Source organism: Salvelinus fontinalis, chromosome 34, assembly GCF_029448725.1.
Source record: "Salvelinus fontinalis isolate EN_2023a chromosome 34, ASM2944872v1, whole genome shotgun sequence".
Classification (NCBI taxonomy): domain Eukaryota; kingdom Metazoa; phylum Chordata; class Actinopteri; order Salmoniformes; family Salmonidae; genus Salvelinus; species Salvelinus fontinalis.
The window spans coordinates 39467957-39488542 of record NC_074698.1 but is presented as its reverse complement, the minus strand read 5'-3'; the positions used below and the strand labels follow the sequence as shown (position 1 = coordinate 39488542).

At 43.7% G+C, this 20586-nt stretch overlaps 1 protein-coding gene across 1 annotated transcript in view; it reads left to right on the top strand.

Moving 5' to 3' along the window:
- The first annotated feature begins 263 nt into the window (after window positions 1-263).
- Window positions 264-20586, top strand: part of LOC129832805 (NACHT, LRR and PYD domains-containing protein 3-like) — a 22967-nt gene continuing 2644 nt past the window's right edge. Inside the window, exons 1-5 of the mRNA XM_055896806.1 lie at window positions 264-324; window positions 701-2471; window positions 2758-2931; window positions 4747-4920; window positions 7954-8127. Of these exons, the coding sequence (XP_055752781.1) occupies window positions 270-324; window positions 701-2471; window positions 2758-2931; window positions 4747-4920; window positions 7954-8127 (2348 nt within the window). The 5' untranslated portion in view covers window positions 264-269. The remainder of the gene's footprint in view (window positions 325-700; window positions 2472-2757; window positions 2932-4746; window positions 4921-7953; window positions 8128-20586) is intronic.

Sequence of the window (20586 nt, the reverse complement as noted above, 5' to 3'; positions counted from 1 at the left end):
GCTTTATTACTGCCACTTTTAGTGAATTTGGTACACATCCGGTGGATAGAGAGCCGTTTATTATGTTCAACATAGGAGGGCCAAGCACAGGAAGCAGCTCTTTCAGTAGTTTAGTAGGAATAGGATCCAGTATGCAGCTTGAAGGTTTGTTTTCATAATCCATAAGCTAATCCTTTTGTCCATTTTCATAGTCCTAAAGCAATATTAAACAAACACAACATTCCTTCCTTGTGTGTGTGTGTTCCCTCTCCATTTTCAGTGGTGCTGATATGCACGTAATGAAGAAAATGAACCAGAAGGAGCTTGCTGACACACTGGAGAAATGTAAGATCTGTCTGCCTCATGTTGAATGCTGTGTTATAACATTTAAAAGCTATAGCTAAAGTACAGCTAAAGTAGCTGTGTAACTCAATGATATTGTAGCAGCCTTAACACAACACCTAGTGACCTCATCAAGTAGCAGCAGGGATGTGTTGTGGTGATTAATTTAGAGAGAGAGAGACAACATTAATAATACCATCAATAATACCAATAATAATATAATCAGTCACACCAGTCTGTAATGCATTATGAACACATTTACACATTCATACAGTCAGTTAAGAGAATAAATTATTATAATGTAAAATTTTATAACAGTCCTACAATACTGTAGGCATTAAAACAGACGTAATATTAACATCCTCTGTGTTATTTCTAGATTCAGATGATCCTGCTGTGATTTGCCAACGTGAACTCAAATCTAATCTAAAGAAGAAGTTTCAATGTGTATTTGAGGGGATCGCTAAACAAGGAAACCCAACACTTCTCAATAAGATCTACACAGAGCTCTACATCACAGAGGGTGGAACAGGAGAGGTCAATAATGAACATGAGCTGAGACAGATTGAGACAACAACCAGGAAACAAGCAAGACCAGAGACTGCAATCAACTGTAACGACATCTTCAAACCCTTAACTGGAAAAAACAAACGTATCAGAACTGTGCTGACAAAGGGAGTCGCTGGCATTGGAAAAACAGTCTCTGTGCAGAAGTTCATTCTGGACTGGGCTGAAGGAAAAGCAAATCAGGATGTCCAATTTGTATTTTCATTCCCTTTTCGGGACCTGAATTTGATGAAAGAGGACAAATACACTTTCATTGAACTTCTCAATCACTTCTCAATGGAAACCAAACAATCAGGAATCTCCATCTACTACAAGTACAAGGTTCTGTTCATCTTTGATGGTCTGGATGAGTGCCGACTGCCCCTAGACTTCCAGAAGAACAAGATCTGTTGGGACGTCACAGAGTCAACCTCTGTGGATGTTCTGCTGACAAATCTCATCAAGGGAAATCTGCTTCCCTCTGCTCTCCTCTGGATAACTACCCGACCTGCAGCAGCCAATAAGATCCCTTCAGGTTGTGTTAACCAGGTGACAGAGGTACGAGGGTTCAGTGACCCACAGAAGGAGGAGTACTTCAGGAAGAGATTCAGTGATGAGGACCTGGCCGGCAGAATCATCTCACACATAAAGACATCAAGGAGCCTCCACATCATGTGCCACATTCCAGTCTTCTGTTGGATTTCTGCATTAGTCCTTGAACACATGCTGAAACATAAGAGAGAAGAGATGCCCAAGACTCTGACTGAGATGTACACACACCTTGTGGTGTTTCATACCAAACAGAAGAATGAAAAGTATGTTGGAAAAGAAGAGACAGGTCCACACTGGAATAAAGAGAGCATTCTGTCACTGGGAAAACTGGCTTTTCAACAGCTTGTGAAGGGCAATCTGATTTTCTATGAAGAAGACCTGAAAGAGGCTGGCATTGATGTCAATGAAGCCTCAGTGTACTCAGGATTGTGCACACAGATCTTTAAAGAGGAATGTGGGCTGTCTCAGGACAAGGTGTACTGCTTTGTTCATCTGAGCATTCAGGAGTTTCTGGCTGCTGTATGTGTGTTCCTCTCATTCATCAACAACAATGAGAATCTAATGGACAAACTGCAAACAAACGACGAGCCTGAAGTTACTTTCTACAAGAGTGCTGTGGATAAAGCCTTACAAAGTGAGACGGGAAACCTGGACCTTTTCCTCCGCTTCCTTCTGGGCCTCTCACTGGAGTCCAATCAGAAGCACTTACGAGGTCTACTGACAAAGACAAGAAGCAGCTCACAGAGCCATGAAGAAACAGTCAAGTACATCAAGGAGAAGATCAGGGAGAATCCCTCTCCAGAGAGGAGCATCAATCTGTTCCACTGTCTGAATGAACTGAATGACCATTCTCTAGTGGAGGAGATCCAAAGCTTCCTGAACTCAGGAAGTCTCTCAGAAGAAGAACTGTCACCTGCACAGTGGTCAGCTCTGGTCTTTGTGTTGCTGACTTCAGAAAAGGAGCTGGATGTGTTTGACCTGAAGAAATTCTCCAGATCAGAGGAAGGTCTTCTGAGGATGCTGCCAGTGGTCAAAGCCTCCAGAGCTGCTCTGTGAGTAAATACAATTACATATAAGAACTAATCATCAGGAAGAAATATTCAGTTTATAGAAGAGTATGTGTTATAATATGTATTTAATATTATATTGAAAAACATATTGAATAAATGCATTGATTTTCACATTAGTATAACATTATGACCATACAGTTCTAGGAGACGGAAGATGAATCTATATGTTGTTTGAGAGAATAAACCAAATGCATCTACCATTGTCCTTCTACACTACTGGTGTTAAATTAACAGTGTGTTTGTGAAGTCATGATGATCTCTTTGTCAGGCTGTCAGGCTGTGGAGTCACAGAGAAAGGCTGTGCTTCTCTGGTCTCAGCTCTGAAGTCAAACCCCTCACACCTGAGAGAGCTGGATCTGAGTAACAATAACCTGAAGGATTCAGGAGTGAAGCTGCTCTCTGCTGTACTGGGGAATCCCCATTGTAAACTGGAGACTCTGAGGTCAGTATTCCTGTAGTTGGTCAACAAGTGATAACTGTTCACCAGATCCACATGTGTTTAACAGGCAAACATAGTCCACACCATTTGTGATTGGACAGTGACGCTTACAGTTTTAATTGGACTATGGATTTGAGATAGAATGTATATAGTATAAATGCTAATCTCCTCTGTTATTGGTAATGGTAAGAGGTTAGCATGTTTTGGTGTAGTCTCTGTTATTGGTAATGGTGAGAGGTTAGCATATTTTGTTGTAGCCTCTGTTATTGGTAATGGTGAGAGGTTAGCATGTTTTGTTGTAGCCTCTGTTATTTGTAATGGTGAGAGGTTAGCATGTTTTGTTGTAGCCTCTGTTATTGGTAATGGTGAGAGGTTAGCATGTTTTGTTGTAGCCTTTGTTATTGGTAATGGTAAGAGGTTAGCATGTTTTGCTGTAGCCTCTGTTATTGGTAATGGTGAGAGGTTAGCATGTTTTGTTGTAGTCTCTGTTATTGGTCATGGTGAGAGGTTAGCATGCTTTGTTGTAGCCTCTGATATTGGTAATGGTGAGAGGTTAGCATGTTTTGTTGTAGCCTCTGATATTGGTAATGGTGAGAGGTTAGCATGTTTTGTTGTAGCCTCTGTTATTGGTAATGGTGAGAGGTTAGCGTGTTTTGTTGTAGCCTCTGTTATTGGTAATGGTGCGAGGTTATCATGTTTTGTTGTAGCCTCTGTTATTGGTAATGGTAAGAGGTTAGCATGTTTTGCTGTAGCCTCTGTTATTGGTAATGGTGAGAGGTTAGCATGTTTTGTTGTAGCCTCTGTTATTGGTAATGGTGAGAGGTTAGCATGTTTTGTTGTATCCTCTGTTATTGGTAATGGTGAGAGGTTAGCATGTTTTGTTGTAGCCTCTGTTATTGGTAATGGTGAGAGGTTAGCATGTTTTGCTGTAACCTCTGTTATTGGTAATGGTGAGAGGTTAGCATGTTTTGTTGTAGTCTCTGTTATTGGTAATGGTGAGAGGTTAGCATGTTTTGTTGTAGCCTCTGTTATTGGTAATGGTGAGAGGTTAGCATGTTTTGTTGTAGTCTCTGTTATTGGTAATGGTGAGAGGTTAGCATGTTTGTTGTAGCCTCTGTTATTGGTAATGGTGAGAGGTTAACATGTTTTGTTGTAGCCTCTGTAACTCTCTCACCCATTATCATTCATGATTCATTCATGATCTTTCTCAATCATTGCAGTCACAGGCTTGATGTAGTCATTGTCTTCAAAGAATATGGGACCAAATACTAAACTTTTGACTACTTTAATACACTATAAGTGAATTGGTCAGAATACTTATGACTTCCTAAAATGGGGGGGACTAGATACATAAAGAGCTTTCACTTCTAAATGGTGAAACAGATATGTATTAAACTATCCTCAAATAAAAGGGGACATTATATACTGTCACCTCATATGAAACATTTGATCTGAAATCCAAAATGTTGGAGTATAGAGCCACATTTAAAATGTTAGCTTCACTGTCAAAATAGATATGGTGTGGACTGTATACTCAATACAATCTAAATCTGATACCTCACTGTCTGTCTTTTGACTGATACTGCTTTTTAAACTGGTCTGGTCAGTCTACTATAATATTTGTACAATACATTTTTCTATCTGCAGTCAATACTTTGATAATTTTTTAATTTCTAATAATTGATACATTCATTTATGAATAGATATGGCAGGTTTCAGGACACTGATACATCTGAACTTTTAGAAAAAAATATACTGCCACTATTTTCACCATCAAAGAATAGCAGTGTGGTTTAAATATGATTTGACTCTTTGCAGGCTGTCAGGCTGTGGAGTCACAGAGGAAGGCTGTGCTTCTCTGGTCTCAGCTCTGAGGTCAAACCCCTCACACCTGAGAGAGCTGGACCTGAGTAACAATCACCCAGGAGACTCAGGAGTCAGACTGCTCTCTGCTGGACTGGAGGATCCACACTGCAGACTGGAGAAACTCAAGTATGTAGAGGGTTTATGTCAATGTTCATATCAGACATGTTTGACTTATCAGGCTAGTTAAGACAAACATTCTTACCACCACTTGGACAAAGCTATATGCTGACTATGTGTGTGTCCAAATAAAATAAAATAAAATAAAAATGATTTATTTAGCCCTTCGTACATCAGCTGATATATCAAAGTGCTGTACAGAAACCCAGCCTAAAGCCCCAAAAAGGAAGAAATGCAGGCGTAAAAGCACGGTGGCTAGGAAAAACTCCATAGATAGGCCATTACCTAGGAAGAAACCTAGAGAGAATCCAGGCTATAAGGGGTGGCCAGTCCTCTTCTGGCTGTGCCGGGTGGAGATTATAACAGAACATGGCCAAGATTTTTAAATGTTCATAGATGACCAGCAGGGTCAAATAATAATAAACTGGAGCAGCAGCACGGCCAGGTGGACTGGGGACAGCAAGGAGTCATCAGGCCAGGTAGTCCTGAGGTATGGTCCTAGGGCTCAGGTCCTCCGAGAGAGAGAAAAAAAAAAAGAAAGAAAGAATTAGAGAAAGCATACTTAAATTCACACAGGATACCGGATAAGACAGGAGAAATACTCCAGATATAACCAACTGACCCTAGCCCCCCCCCGACACATAAACTACTGCAGCATATATACTGGAGGCTGAGACAGGAGGGGTCAGGAGACACTGTGCCCCCATCCGACGATACCCCCGGACAGGGCCAAACAGGAAGGATATAACCCCACCCACTTTGCCAAAGCACAGCCCCCACACCACTAGAGAGATATCTTCAACCACCAACTTACCATCCTGAGACAAGGCTGAGTATAGCCAAAAAAGATCTCCGCCACGGCACAACAAAAGGGGGGGGGGGGGGGGGGGGGGGCGCCAACCCAGACAGGAAGATCAAGTGGGTTGAGTGGGTCCCTCCTAGGGACGGTATGAAAGAGCACGAGTAAGCCAGTGACTCAGCCCCTGTATTAAGGTTAGAGGCAGAGTATCACAGTGGAGAGAGGGGAACCGGCTAGGCAGAGACAGCAAGAGCGGTTCGTTGCTCCAGTGCCTTTCCGTTCACCTTCACACTCCTGGGCCAGACTACACTCAACCATAGGACCTACTGAAGAGATGAGTCTTCAATAAAGACTTAAAGGTTGAGACCGAGTCTGCGTCTCTCACATGGGTAGTCAGAACATTCCATAAAAATGGAGCTCTATAGGAGAAAGCCCTGCCTCCAGCTATTTGTTTGGAAATTCTAGGGACAGTAAGGAGGCCTACAGTAAGGAGGCCTACACACACTGGACACACACAAACTGGACACACACACACACACACACACACACACACACACACACACACACACACACACACACACACACACACACACACACACACACACACACACACACACACACACACATACACACACACACACTGGACACATACCCACTGGACACACACACACACACACACACACACTGGACACACACACTGGACACACAGTGACACAAACACTGGACACATGGGAAACACACACACACACTGAAAACACACACTGGACACACACACACACACACACTGGACACACACACACACACAGACAATAGACACATATACTGGACACACACACGGACACACATACACACACTGGACACACACTGAACACACACACTGGACACACACAGACACACACACACTGGACACTGGACAGCTGTTGCCCAATACCTTGCACAGCAGTCGTTTCACCACAGGACGCTAAAGTTAACCTTTCTGAACCACCCATCCTGGATCCGGGATAATTGTCATCAGAAACGCTGACTAGCATAGCGTAGCATAGCGCCACAGGTAAATAATATAATATAATATCATGAAATCACTAGTGCAATATTGCAAAACACAGCTTAGCCTTTTGTTAATCCACCTGTCGTCTCCGATTTTGAAATTATGCTTTACAGCAAAAGCAATACAAGCGTTTGTGTAAGTTTATTGATCGCTCGACAAAACAATAAGTACACTTAGCATCAGGTAACTTGGTCACGAAAATCAGAAAAGCAATCAAATTAATCGTTTACCTTTGATGATCGTCGGATGTTTTCACTCACGAGACTCCCAGTTAGACAGCAAATTTTGTTCCTTTTGTTCCATAAAGATATGTTTTATATCCAAATACCTCCGTTAGTTTGATGCGTTATGCCCAGGAATCCACTGGAAAGAGCGGTCACGACAACGCAGACAAAAATTCCAAATTATATCCATAATGTCCACAGAAACATGTCAAACGTTGTTTATAATCCATCCTCAGGGTGTTTTTCAAATATCTTTTCGATAATATATCAACCGGGACAGTTGGTTTTTCACTAGGACAGGGAGTAACAATGGCCGCCTTTCTCTTTTGCGCACAACTCACTCTGAGAGCCCCCACCTATCCACTTACGCAATGTGGTCGTTCAAGCTCATTCTTCAAAATAAAAGCCTGAAACTATGTCTAAAGGCTGTTGACACCTTAGGGAAGCCATAGAAAAATAACTCTGGTTGATATCCCTTTAAATGGGCAATAGGAATGCATAGGAAAAGAGAGGTTTCAAAAACAGGGGCACTTCCTGATTGGATTTTCCTCAGGTTTTAGCCTGCAATATCAGTTCTGTTTAATTAACTCACAGACAAAATGTTGACAGTTTTGGAAACTTCAGAGTGTTTTCTATCCTAATCTGACAAATATATGCAGTTTTGGGGGCTAAGAAACAGGCAGTTTCAAATGGGTACGTTTTTTAGCCAAAACAAACTGAATATTCTATGTTCATTTTCACATATCAATCACATTTACAAAAGGGTTAATTGATCATTACATTGAAAAACAAATTGAATAAATGCATTGATGTTCACATTAGTATAACAATATGATCATACAATTCTAGGAGACGGAAGATGAATCTATATGTTGCTTGAGAGAATTAACCAAATGCATCTGCCATTGTCCTTCTACACTACACATTAAAATAACAGTGTATTTATGAAATCATGATGATCTCTTTGTCAGGATGTCAGGCTGTGGAGTCACAGAGGAAGGCTGTGCTTCTCTGGTCTCAGCTCTGAAGTCAAACCCCTCACACCTGAGAGAGCTGGATCTGAGTAACAATAACCTGAAAGATTCAGGAGTGAAGCTGCTCTCTGCTGGACTGGGGAATCCCCACTGTAAACTGGAGACTCTGAGGTCAGTATTCCTGTAGTTGGTCAACATGTGATAACTGTTCACCAGATCCACATGTGTTTACCAGGCACACATAGTCCACAACATATGTGTTTGGACAGTGAAGCTTACAGTTTTAAATTTGGTGCTATGCTCCAGCATTTTGGATTTGTGTAACGTCCTGACCAGAGTTCTTATGTGTTTTTCTTGTTTAGTGTTGGTCAGGACGTGAGCTGGGTGGGAATTCTATGTTGTGTGTCTAGTTTGTCTGTTTCTGTGTCCAGCCTAATATGGTTCTCAATCAGAGGCAGCTGTCAATCGTTGTCCCTGATTGAGAATCATATATAGGTGGCTTGTTTTGTGTTGGGGATTGTGGGTGGTTGTTTCCTGTCTTTGTGTTTTGTCTGCACCAGCTAGGACTGTATCGGTTTGCCACTTTTTGTTATTTTGTATCGTTGTAAGTGTTCACTGTTTCATTTAATTAAACATGTTGAGCACTGGCTACGCTGCGTGTTGGTCCGATCCCTGCTACACTCTCTCTTCTAGTGAAGAGAGGGAAGGCTGCCGTTACAGAACCACCCACCAAACTCGGACCAAGCAGGGTAGCAACGGGCAGCAGCGGCAGCAGCAGCAGCAGCGGGACCAGGAGAAATGGACATGGGAGGACGATCTGGACGGAAAAGGACCCTGGGCAGAGCCAGAGGAGTATCGCCGCCCCAAAGCAGAGCTGGAGGCAGCAAAAGCAGAGAGGCGGCGTTTCGAGGAGCTAGCTCGGCAGCAGGAGCCTGTTCTGGGTTACACCACTTGGGAAGAAATAGACAGGTGGTCGGTTGACCCAGGGAGAGTGCCGGAGCCCGCCTGGGATTCGATGGATCAATGTGCAGAGGGATACCGGCGAATGAGGTTAGCACGACGACGCGGTAAGAAGCCAGTGAAGAAACCCCCAAAATGTCTTGGGGGGGGGGGGGGGGGGGGGGGCTAAAGGATAGTGTGGCGAAGTCAGGTAGGAGACCTGCTCCCACTTCCCATGCTTACCGTGGAGAGCGGGAGTACGGGCAGACACCGTGTTATGCGGAAGAGCGCAAGGTGTCTCCTGTACGTGTGCATAGCCCGGTGTGGGTTATTCCACCTCCTCGCACTGGCCGGGCTAGATTGAGCATTGAGCCAAGTGCCATGAAGCCGGCTCTACATATCTGGCCTCCAGTATGTCTCCTCGGGCCGGTGTACATGGCACCAACCTTACGCATGGTGTCCCCGGTTCGCCAACACAGCCCAGTGCGGGTTATTCCACCTCCCCGCACTGGACGGGCTACGGGGAGCATTCAACTAGGTAAGGTTGGGCAGGCTCAGTGCTCAAGGGAGCCAGTACGCCTGCACGGTCCGGTATATCCGGCGCCACCTTCCCGCCCCAGCCCAGTACCACCAGTGCCTACACCACGCACCAGGCTTCCAGTGCGTCTCCAGAGCCCTGTTCCTCCTCCACGCACTAGCCCTATGATGCGTGTCTCCAGCCCAGTACCTCCAGTTCCGGCACCACGCACCAAGCCTCCTGTGCGTCTCCAGAGCCCTGTACGCACTGTTCCTTCTCCCCGCACTCGCCCTGAGGTGCGTGCCCTCAGCCCGGTACCACCAGTGCCGGTACCACGCACCAGGCCGATAGTGCGCCACGAGAGTCCAGTGTGCCCTGTTCCTGCTCCCCGCACTAGCCTTGAGGTGCGTGTCTCCAGTCCGGTACCACCAGTTCCGGCACCACGCACCAGGCCTACTGTGCGCCGCAGCAGGTCAGAGTCGGCCGTCTGCCCAACTCCGCCTGCACTGCTTGCCTGCTCAGCGCCGTCTGAGCTGCCTACCTGCCCAGCGCCGTCTGAGCTGCCTGCCTGCCCAGCGCCGTCTGAGCTGCCTGCCTGCCCAGCGCCATCTGAGCCATCCGTCTGCCCAGCGCAGTCTGAGCCATCCGTCTGCCCAGCGCTGTCTGAGCCATCCGTCTGCCCAGCGCCATCTGAGCCATCCGTCTGCCCAGCGCCGTCTGAGCCATCCGTCTGCCCAGCGCCGTCTGAGCCATCCGTCTGCCCAGCGCCGTCTGAGCCATCCGTCTGCCCAGCGCCGTCTGATCCATCCGTCTGCCCAGCGCTGTCAGAGCCGCCCGTCTGTCCCGAGCCGTCAGAGCCGCCCGTCTGTCCCGAGCCGTCAGAGCCGTCCGTCAGTCAGGAGCCGCTAGAGCCGCCAGCCAGTCAGGAGCTGCCAGAGCCGCCCTCCAGTCATGAGCTGCCAGCCAGTCAGGAGCTGCCTTCCAGTCATGAGCTGCCTTCCAGTCATGAGCTGCCCTCCAGTCATGAGCTGCCCTCCAGTCATGAGCTGCCCTCCAGTCATGAGCTGCCTTCCAGTCATGAGCTGCCCTCCAGTCATGAGCTGCCCGCCAGTCATGAGCTGCTCTCCAGTCATGAGCTGCCCTCCAGTCATGAGCTGCCCTCCAGTCATGAGCTGCCCTCCAGTCATGAGCTGCTCTCCAGTCATGAGCTGCCTTCCAGTCATGAGCTGCCTTCCAGTCATGAGCTGCCCTCCAGTCATGAGCTGCCCCTCAGCCCGGAGCTGCCCCTCAGTCCGGGGCTGCCCCTCAGTCCGGAGCTGCCATTAGTCCGGAGCTGCCCTTCAGTCCAGAGCAGCCTCTCTGTCCGGAGCTGCCCTTCAGTCCGGAGTTGCCCCTCTGTCCTGAGCTACCTCTCTGTCCTGAGCTACCTCTCTGTCCTGAGCTACCTCTCTGTCCTGAGCTACCTCTCTGTCCTGAGCTCTCTCCTAAATCATGTGGGGGCCTTGGGGAGGATTCCTAGGCCAAGGTCGGGGGCGAGGGTCGCCACTCAAAGGACGCTAAGGAGGGGGACAAAGACAGTGGTGGAGTGGTGTCCTCGTCCACCGCCGGAGCCGCCACCGCGGACAGATGCCCACCCAGACCCTCCTCTTGAGTTTTAGGGGTGCGTTCGGAGTCCGCACCTCAGGAGGGGGGTACTGTAACGTCCTGACCAGAGTTCTTATGTGTTTTGCTTGTTTAGTGTTGGTCAGGACGTGAGCTGGGTGGGAATTCTATGTTGTGTGTCTAGTTTGTCTGTTTCTGTGTCCAGCCTAATATGGTTCTCAATCAGAGGCAGCTGTCAATCGTTGTCCCTGATTGAGAATCATATATAGGTGGCTTGTTTTGTGTTGGGGATTGTGGGTGGTTGTTTCCTGTCTTTGTGTTTTGTCTGCACCAGCTAGGACTGTATCGGTTTGCCACTTTTTGTTATTTTGTATCGTTGTAAGTGTTCACTGTTTAATTTAATTAAACATGTTGAGCACTGGCTACGCTGCGTGTTGGTCCGATCCCTGCTACACTCTCTCTTCTAGTGAAGAGAGGGAAGGCTGCCGTTACAATTTGAGATAGAATGTTTCATATTAGGTGACAGTACAGAATGTCACCTTTTTTTAAAGGTATTTATACATATATTTTACCTTTTAGAAATGAATGCACTTTATGTATCTAGTTCTCCCATTTCAAGAAGTCTAAATTATTTGGACAAGTAGTCACAAGTTTAGTATTTGGTCCCATATTCCATGCCTGCAGTGATTACATCAAGCTTGTGATTCTACTAACTTGTTGAATTCATTTGCAGTTTGTCTTGGTTGTGTTTTGGATGATGTTTTTCCTAATAGAAACTGAATGGTGAATAATGTCCTGTCATTTTGGAGTCACTTCACTTGTATTGTCAGTAAGAATAGAAGATGTTTCTGAACACTTCTACATTCATGTGGATGCTACCATGATTATGAATAATCAGGAATGAATCGTGAAGGATGATGAGGCACAAAGATCAAACCCCCCTCCATTAATGAATCATGAATAATGATCATGAATGAGAAAGTTACAGAGACACAGAGATCATACCCCCTCTGTTATTGGTAATGGTGAGAGGTTAGCATGTTTTGTTGTGTCCTCTGTTATTGGTAATGGTGAGAGGTTAGCATGTTTTGTTGTAATCTCTGTTATTGGTAATGGTGAGAGGTTAGCATGTTTTGTTGTAGCCTCTGTTATTGGTAATGGTGAGAGGTTAGCATGTTTTGTGGTAGCTTCTGTTATTGGTAATGGTGAGAGGTTAGCATGTTTTGTTGTAGCCTCTGTTATTGGTAATGGTGAGGGGTTAGCATGTTTTGTTGTAGCCTCTGTTATTGGTAATGGTGAGAGGTTAGCATGTTTTATTGTAGCCTCTGTTATTGGTAATGGTGAGAGGTTAGCATGTTTTGTTGTGTTTTGTTATGGCCTCTGTAACTTTCTCAATCATAATTTTTCATGATTGATTTGTATTAATTCTGGCATCATCAGGATTAATTTAATAGTGTTTAGAAACATGTTATCTAATCACACATAAGATTAATCCAGTCATCATCCACCATTCAATTACTTTTGGGCAAAACACAACCCAAAACACAACCCAAAACACAACCCAAAACACAACCAAAACAAAATGAAAATTTAAACAACGAGTTTGGAAACAAATATAAAATATTTGACTACTTTAATACAATTGGTCAGAATACTTTTGACTGCTTCAAATGGGGGGACTGGATACACAAAGTGCTTTCATCTACAATATTAGCTTCACTGTCAAAATAGATATTGTTTGGACTGTGTGTTAAACCATAATAAAAACATAAAATACTTAGTTAAGTTCTAGCTGCGGGTCCAGTTCTGACATTATGTGTAGGCCTAGCTGAGGCGACCCTGAATCCCAAGTTTCGGCTCGATAGGTCATTTGGAGCCCGAGCAACGACCTTAATTGGTGCTGAAAATCCACATTTTCTGGGCGTTGCTATGGGGTCCTTGAATGAGCTATCGGACAGAAACGTTGGGGTCCGTCTCTATGGGCGGAGGCGGTTTCAATGCACAGAGTCTTGTGACTCTGGGACTTTTCTAAATGTCGTCATTTTCATAATGGTCAAAGTGAATTGCAGTTATTGCAAATGTAAGAGGCTGTTTCTTGGTCTGAGAACCTTATAGAGCCACATAACTCACCGTGCACAATCGACCTGCACTATCAACTTGAGCTCTATGACAGGTTTCTAAAGTTTCAGAGCTCTAGGTCTGACGGTTCTTTGATAGTTCGAACGAAGGTAACTATTGCAAGCTCTGTGTTTCTCTCGGCCCCACACTGTGTCACTCCATCCTTGCTGTGTGTGAGCTTTTCTTGGAAATCTGATGCAAGAAATGACTGATTTACAGTTCATGGGGGTTGCCTAATCACACATTTGAAGTTTTGGAAAGATCTGACCTTTTTACCTTTCGAAACAGCCACTATGACTCCAATTTAAGGCACTTCCCATTGGCACAGGAAGTTCAAAGTAAACACATATCCTCATTGGGGTAGGCTTTAACAGAATCCTGAGTTTAAAGTCTTTACATTAAGAACTGACTGATTTACACAGGGTTGAATGCACTATTTCTCACAAACTGCAGTTTTGGGTATGGCAAAACACTTTTAGGGTGATTTTAAGCACTTCCGGTTGCTCCAGGAAGCTTAGAATCAACACAGGTAGACCTCATAGTGGCCTGATGGATTGTCATCGAAGACAGGTTCATAAGGCATTCATAACCCATATAGGCTTCAGGTTGAAGTTAGGGGAGCAGGCAATGTATTCCTATGGGGAGAGATGTCATTGAAAATCAGTGAGATGAAAAACCCTGTTTTCACTGTTAAGGGTTAATGCCACACGGTCAAGGTCAGGCTTGCACAGATCGGGAGGACCTTATAAACATTCCTGTGGTTGAATTGTCCTTCTAACCCTAACGGTTCCGCCGCTGTTCCTCAAAAGCACCTGAAATTTAGGGACAGGCTTCATTTTGGGCCTACTTTTTTTCACGGTCGCTGCGCTCAGAGAGAGCTATGGTCAAGCGGGGCATCTCGTTGAACTCGGCATGGCCTAGAGACTAGGGTGATGCCATTTTTAGTGTTGATTTCAGTTTGTCATTTTGGTGATGGTTCATCACTGTTTAAACATATTGCAAGTGGACAAAAGTCAGCCAGCAAGTCAGCGTCCATCAGTCAATTAGATATCATTCTGACACCAAACTGATACCATATGACACCAAACCCACTTTTTCCAACTAATTTAGAAGCCAACTATCACACATTTCAGAGCAGGCCCATAATTCTAGTATTAGTACTTCCGGCGCCGACAGAGATGGCCGCCTCGCTTCGCATTCCTAGGAAACTATGCAGTATTTTGTTTTTTTAAGTGTTATTTCTTACATTTGTACCCCAGGTAATCTTAGGTTTCATTACATACAGTCGGGAGGGACTACTGAATATAAGCGCAACGTAAACTTACCATCATTACGACCAGGAATACGACTTTCCCGAAGCGGATCCTGTCTTTTGCCCACCACCCAGGACAATGGATCAGATCCCAGCCGGCGAACCTAAACAACGTCGCCGTAAAAGGGGCAAACGAAGCGGTCTTCTGGTCAGGCTCCGGAGACGGGCACATCGCGCACCACTTCCTAGCATACTACTTGCCAATGTCCAGTCTCTTGACAACAAGGTTGATGAAATCCGAGCAAGGGCAGCCTTCCAGAGAGACATCAGAGACTGTAACGTTCTTTGCTTCACGGAAACACTCACTCGAGACACGCTATCGGAGTCGGTGCTGGTTTCTTCACGCATCGTGCCGACAGAAACAAGCATCTTTCTGCTAAGAAGAGGGGCGGGGGGGTATGCCTTATGATTAACTTCTTGTGGCTGAAGGGGCAGTATTGAGTAGCTTGGATGAAAGGTGCACAGAGGTGCCCAGAGTAAACGGCCTGTTCCTCAGTCATAGTTGCTAATATATGCATATTATTATTAGTATTGGATAGAAAACACTCTGAGGTTTCTAAAACTGTTTGAATTATGTCTGTGAGTATAACAGAACTCATATGGCAGGCAAAAACCTGAGAAAAAATCCAAACAGGAAGTGGAAATTCTGAGGCTGGTTGAGTTTCAACCAAGATCCCATTGAAATCACAGTGAGATATGAATGAGTATTCACTTCCTACGGATTCCACTAGATGTCGACAGTCTGTAGAACTTTGTCTGATGCCTCTACTGTAAAGGGGGGGCGAATGAGAGAGGAATTAGTCAGGTCTGCCTTGACCTGCCCATTCTTCGACCATGCTCGTTCACATGAGGAGGACCTCTGTTCCATCGCTCATCTGAAGTCAATGTAATTCTCCAGTTGGAACGTTATTCAAGATTTATGTTAAAGAACTGGAATAGTGCCAAAAGCATGTGGTGGTGGAATTATTGTAATCCAAAGGATAGGCTTTTAGATTTCAACAAACAATCAAATGTTATTATTTAAATACTGCAGTAATGGAGCTGGTGGGTAATTACCCCTGGAGGTGATCACTGAGAACCCAACCAGCTGGTTTGAGCAACAGCATTTGATAGCAAAGTCCATCTCCCTTCAGTTTACATGACACACAACAGATGTATGGAAGACAGTATCTGCTGTAAAAACTGTTCTCATTGTGTAGAGACCAAGGTCTGGCCCTGGGGTCATCTCTCCCTGGTACCATATAGAAAAGAAACATTAACTTCTTCTGGCTGCAAGCCCGACGTCGGGCACAATATGACAACAGCCAGTTCAAGTGCAGGGCGCGAAATTCAAAATATATATATTTTTAATATTTAACTTTCACACATTAACAAGTCCAATACAGCATTTGAAAGATAAACATCTTGTGAATCCAGCCAACATGTCCGATTTTTTAAATGTTTTACAGCGAAAACACCACGTATATTTATGTTAGCTCACCACCAAATACAAAAAAGGACAGACATTTTTCACAGCACAGGTAGCATGCACAAAGCCAACCTAACTAACCAAGAACCAACCAAACTAACCAAGAAACAACTTCATCAGATGACAGTCTTATAACATGTTATACAATAAATCTATGTTTTGTTCGAAAAATGTGCATATTTGAGCTATAAATCAGTTTTACATTGCAGCTACCATCACAGCTACCGTCAGAAATAGCACCGAAGCAGCCAGAGTAATTACAGACACCAACGTCAAATACCTAAATACTCGTCATAAAACATTTCTGAAAAATATATGGTGTACAGCAAATGAAAGACAGGCATCTTGTGATTCCAGCCAATATTTCCGATTTATTAAGTGTTTTACAGCGAAAACACAATATAGCATTATATTAGCTTACCACAATAGCCAGAAACACAAGCCGTTTCCCAGGAGCAAAAGTTAGCGATCGTAACAAACCAGCAAAAGATATATAATTTTTGACTAACCTTGATAAGCTTCATCAGATGACAGTCCTATAACATCAGGTTATACATACACTTATGTTTTGTTCAAAAATGTGCATATTTAGAGCTGAAATCAGTGGTTACACATTGTGCTAACGTAGCATCTTTTTCCCAGAACGTCCGGATATTTTTCTGACTCTCACATTTTCTGACCAAATAACTATTCATAAACATTACTAAAAAATACATGTTGTATAGGAAATGATAGATACACTAGTTCTTAATGCAATCGTCGTGTTAGAATTCTAAAAATAACTTCATTACGATATGCAGTTTACGTTATGGCGAGAGCGTCCCCAAAATCTGTGCGCAAACTACTAGTTCACATGTTCGACAGATATATGAAATAGCATCATAAAATGGGTCCTACTTTTGATGAGCTTCCATCAGAATGTTGTACAAGAGGTCCTTTGTCAAGAACAATCGTTGTTTGGATTTAGAACGTCCTTTTTCCCTTTTGAATTAGCAAGCACACTCGCCAAGTGGCGCGAAGCTCTCCATCGTCAACAAACACAGACAACGCAACACGCCTAACGTCCCGAATAAATTTCAATAATCTAATAAAACTATATTGAAAAAACATACTTTACGATGAAATTGTCACATGTATCAAATAAAATCAAAGCCGGAGATAGTAGTCGCCTATAACGACAGCTTTTCAGAAGGCAATTCCAGGTCCATCCTTGCGCTTTCCAGAAAACAGGAAATGGGTGACACGTCATTCCAAGAGGATTTATTCCACCTCAGACCAAGATAAACACTCCATTTCTTCTCTCACTGCCTCTTGACATCTAGGGGAAGGTGTATGACGTGCATGTATACTAATACGTATCATGCCCATTTATAGGCAGGCCCTAGAACAGAGCATAATTTTCAGACTTTCCACTTCCTGGTCAGGAAGTTTGTGCCAAATGAGTTCTGTTTTACTCACAGATATAATTCAAACGGTTTTAGAAACTAGAGAGTGTTTTCTATCCAATAGTAATAATAATATGCATATTGTACGAGCAAGAATTGAGTACGAGGCCGTTTGAAATGGGCACCAATACTGAGCTACTCAATACTGCCCCTGCAGCCAGAAGAAGATAAACTCATGCTCTGGAATGTGGTCCCCAAAGTCATCATAAATCTCCTGTCAGTGTTAAATCTCCCAGAGGCCCATCCTCAGGAGAACACAGATGAGTGTTCTATAACAACCCCTTATTCTGTTGCAGAAAACAACCATTTGATGCAATTAAAGTATTATAACATCATCTTGTAACTTCCACCATAACGTCTAGTGGCTAGAGGTTTAGAGGAGCTGTCTCCTAAACAACTCCCAAACGACTCATCTAGTGGCTAGAGGTTTAGAGGAGCTGTCTGCTAAACAACTCCCAAAAGACTCATCTAGTGGCTAGAGGTTTAGAGGAGCTGGCTGCTAAACAACTCCCAAAAGACTAATCTAGTGGCTAGAAGTTTAGAGGAGCTGGCTGCTAAACAACTCCCAAACGACTCATCTAGTGGCTAGAGGTTTAGAGGAGCTGGCTGATAAACAACTCCCAAAAGACTCACCGACATGCGCCTCAGAGTCACTCAAATTGCTGCTCACAATGATCTGCCAGAAACAATGGAACTTAATTACCTAGACATCAAATCTGCATTTTTGCTGGGAACAGAGCATCAAGGGACATTCACATTTGACCTCCACCTGAAGCTAAGGGTGAAGGAACACTGTGGAAACTAAAAAGGTGCATCACTCTACTGGTACAGCAAAGTCAGGGCAACAGTGCTGAGTACAGGTGGAAAAATGTCACAAGAGGATCCTGCAGTTTTATATTGGCTTGACTGGAGTACTTGCCTGTCATGTTGATGACTTCATCTGGGGTGGCTCACAGACCTTTGCTGCAACTATGATTCCACACCTCAAAGCTGTTTTCCTTGTTGGCCACAAAGGAGCATCTTGCTGACTGTCTGACTAAAAAGGGAGCATCTGGTCTTGTGCTCCTAAAGGCTCTCAGCAGATTGAGAAATACAAATAAAAACTGAGTCACAACAGATCCACAAGTGTTTACCAGGCACACCTTTACGTTTACATAGTCCACACCATATGTGTTTGGACAGTAAAGCTTATAGTTTTACATTTGGTGCTTTGCTCCAGCATTTTAGATTTGATATGTTTCATATTTGTTAACAGTACAGAATGTCACCTTTTATTTTACATTTTAGTCATTTAGCAGACGCTCTTATCCAGAGCGACTTACAGTAGAGTGCATACATTTTACATACTGAGACAAGGATATCCCTACCAGCCAAACCCTCCCTAACCCGGACGACGCTATGCCAATTGTGCGTCGCCCCACGGACCTCCCGGTTGCGGCCGGCTGCGACAGAGCCTGGACACGAACCCAGAGACTCTGGTGGCGCAGCTAGCACTGCGATGCAGTGCCCTAGACCACTGCGCCACCCGGGAGGCTTTTATTTGAGGTTAATGGTGAGAGGTTAGCATGTTTTGTTGAAGTCTCTGATATTGGTAATAGTGAGAGGTTAGCATGTTTTGTTGTCTTTGTTATTGGTAATGGTGAGAGGTTAGCATGTTTTGTTGTAGCCTCTGTTATTGGTAATGGTGAGAGGTTAGCATGTTTTGTTGTAATCTCTGTTATTGGTAATGGTGAGAGGTTAGCATGTTTTGTTGTATCGTCTGTTATTGGTAATCGTGAGAGGTTAGTATATTTTGTTGTATCCTCTGTTATTGGTAATGGTGAGAGGTTAGCATGTTTTGTTGTAGTCTCTGTTATTGGTAATGGTGAGAGGTTAGCATGTTTTGTTGTAGTCTCTGTTATTGGTAATGGTGAGAGGTTAGCATGTTTTGTTGTATCCTCTGTTATTGGTAATGGTGAGAGGTTAGTTTGTTTTATTGTAGCCTCTGTTATTGGTAATGGTGAGAGGTTAGTATGTTTTGTTGTAGCCTCTGTTATTGATAATGGTGAGAGGTTAGCATGTTTTGTTGTAGTCTCTGTTATTAGTAATGGTGAGAGGTTAGCATGTTTTGTTGTAGCCTCTGTTATTGGTAATGGTGAGATGTTAGCATGTTTTGTTGTAGCCTCTGTTATTGGTAATGGTGAGAGGTTAGCATGTTTTGTTGAAATCTCTGTTATAGGTAATGGTGAGAGGTTAGCATGTTTTGTTGTAGTCTCTGTTATTAGTAATGGTGAGAGGTTAGCATATTTTGTTGTAGTCTGTTATTGGTAATGGTGAGAGGTTAGCATGTTTTGTTGTAGCCTCTGTTATTGGTAATGGTGAGATGTTAGCATGTTAGCATGTTTTGTTGTAGTCTCTTTTATTAGTAATGGTGAGAGGTTAGCATGTTTTGTTGTAGCCTCTGTTATTGGTAATGGTGAGAGGTTAGCATGTTTTGTTGTAATCTCTGTTATTGGTAATGGTGAGAGGTTAGCATGTTTTGTTGTATCGTCTGTTATTGGTAATGGTGAGAGGTTAGTATATTTTGTTGTATCCTCTGTTATTGGTAATGGTGAGAGGTTAGCATGTTTTGTTGTAGCCTCTGTTAGTGGTAATGGTGAGAGGTTAGCATGTTTTGTTGTAGCCTCTGTTATTGGTAATGGTGAGAGGTTAGCATGTTTTGTTGTAGTCTCTGTTATTGGTAATGGTGAGAGGTTAGCATGTTTTGTTGTAGCCTCTGTTATTGGTAATGGTGAGAGGTTAGCATGGTTTGTTGTAGCCTCTGTTATTGGTAATGGTGAGAGGTTAACATGTTTTGTTGTAGTCTCTGTTATTGGTAATGGTGAGAGGTTAGTTTGTTTTGTTGTAGCCTCTGTAACTTTCTCACTCATTTTTATTCATGATTCATTCATGATCTTTCTCAATCATGGCAGTCACAGGCTTGATGTAGTCATTGTGTTCAAATAATGTGGGACCAAATTCTCAGCTTTTGACTACTTTAATACACTATGAGTGAATTGGTCAGAATACTTATGACTTCTTCAAATAGGGGGACTAGATACATAAAGTGCTTTTATTTTTCTAAACAGTAAAACGGATATGTATTAAAATACCCTCAAATAAAAGGTGACATTATATACTGTCACCTCATGAAACATTTGATCTGAAATCCAAAATGTTGGAGTACAGAGACACATTTAAAATGTTAGGT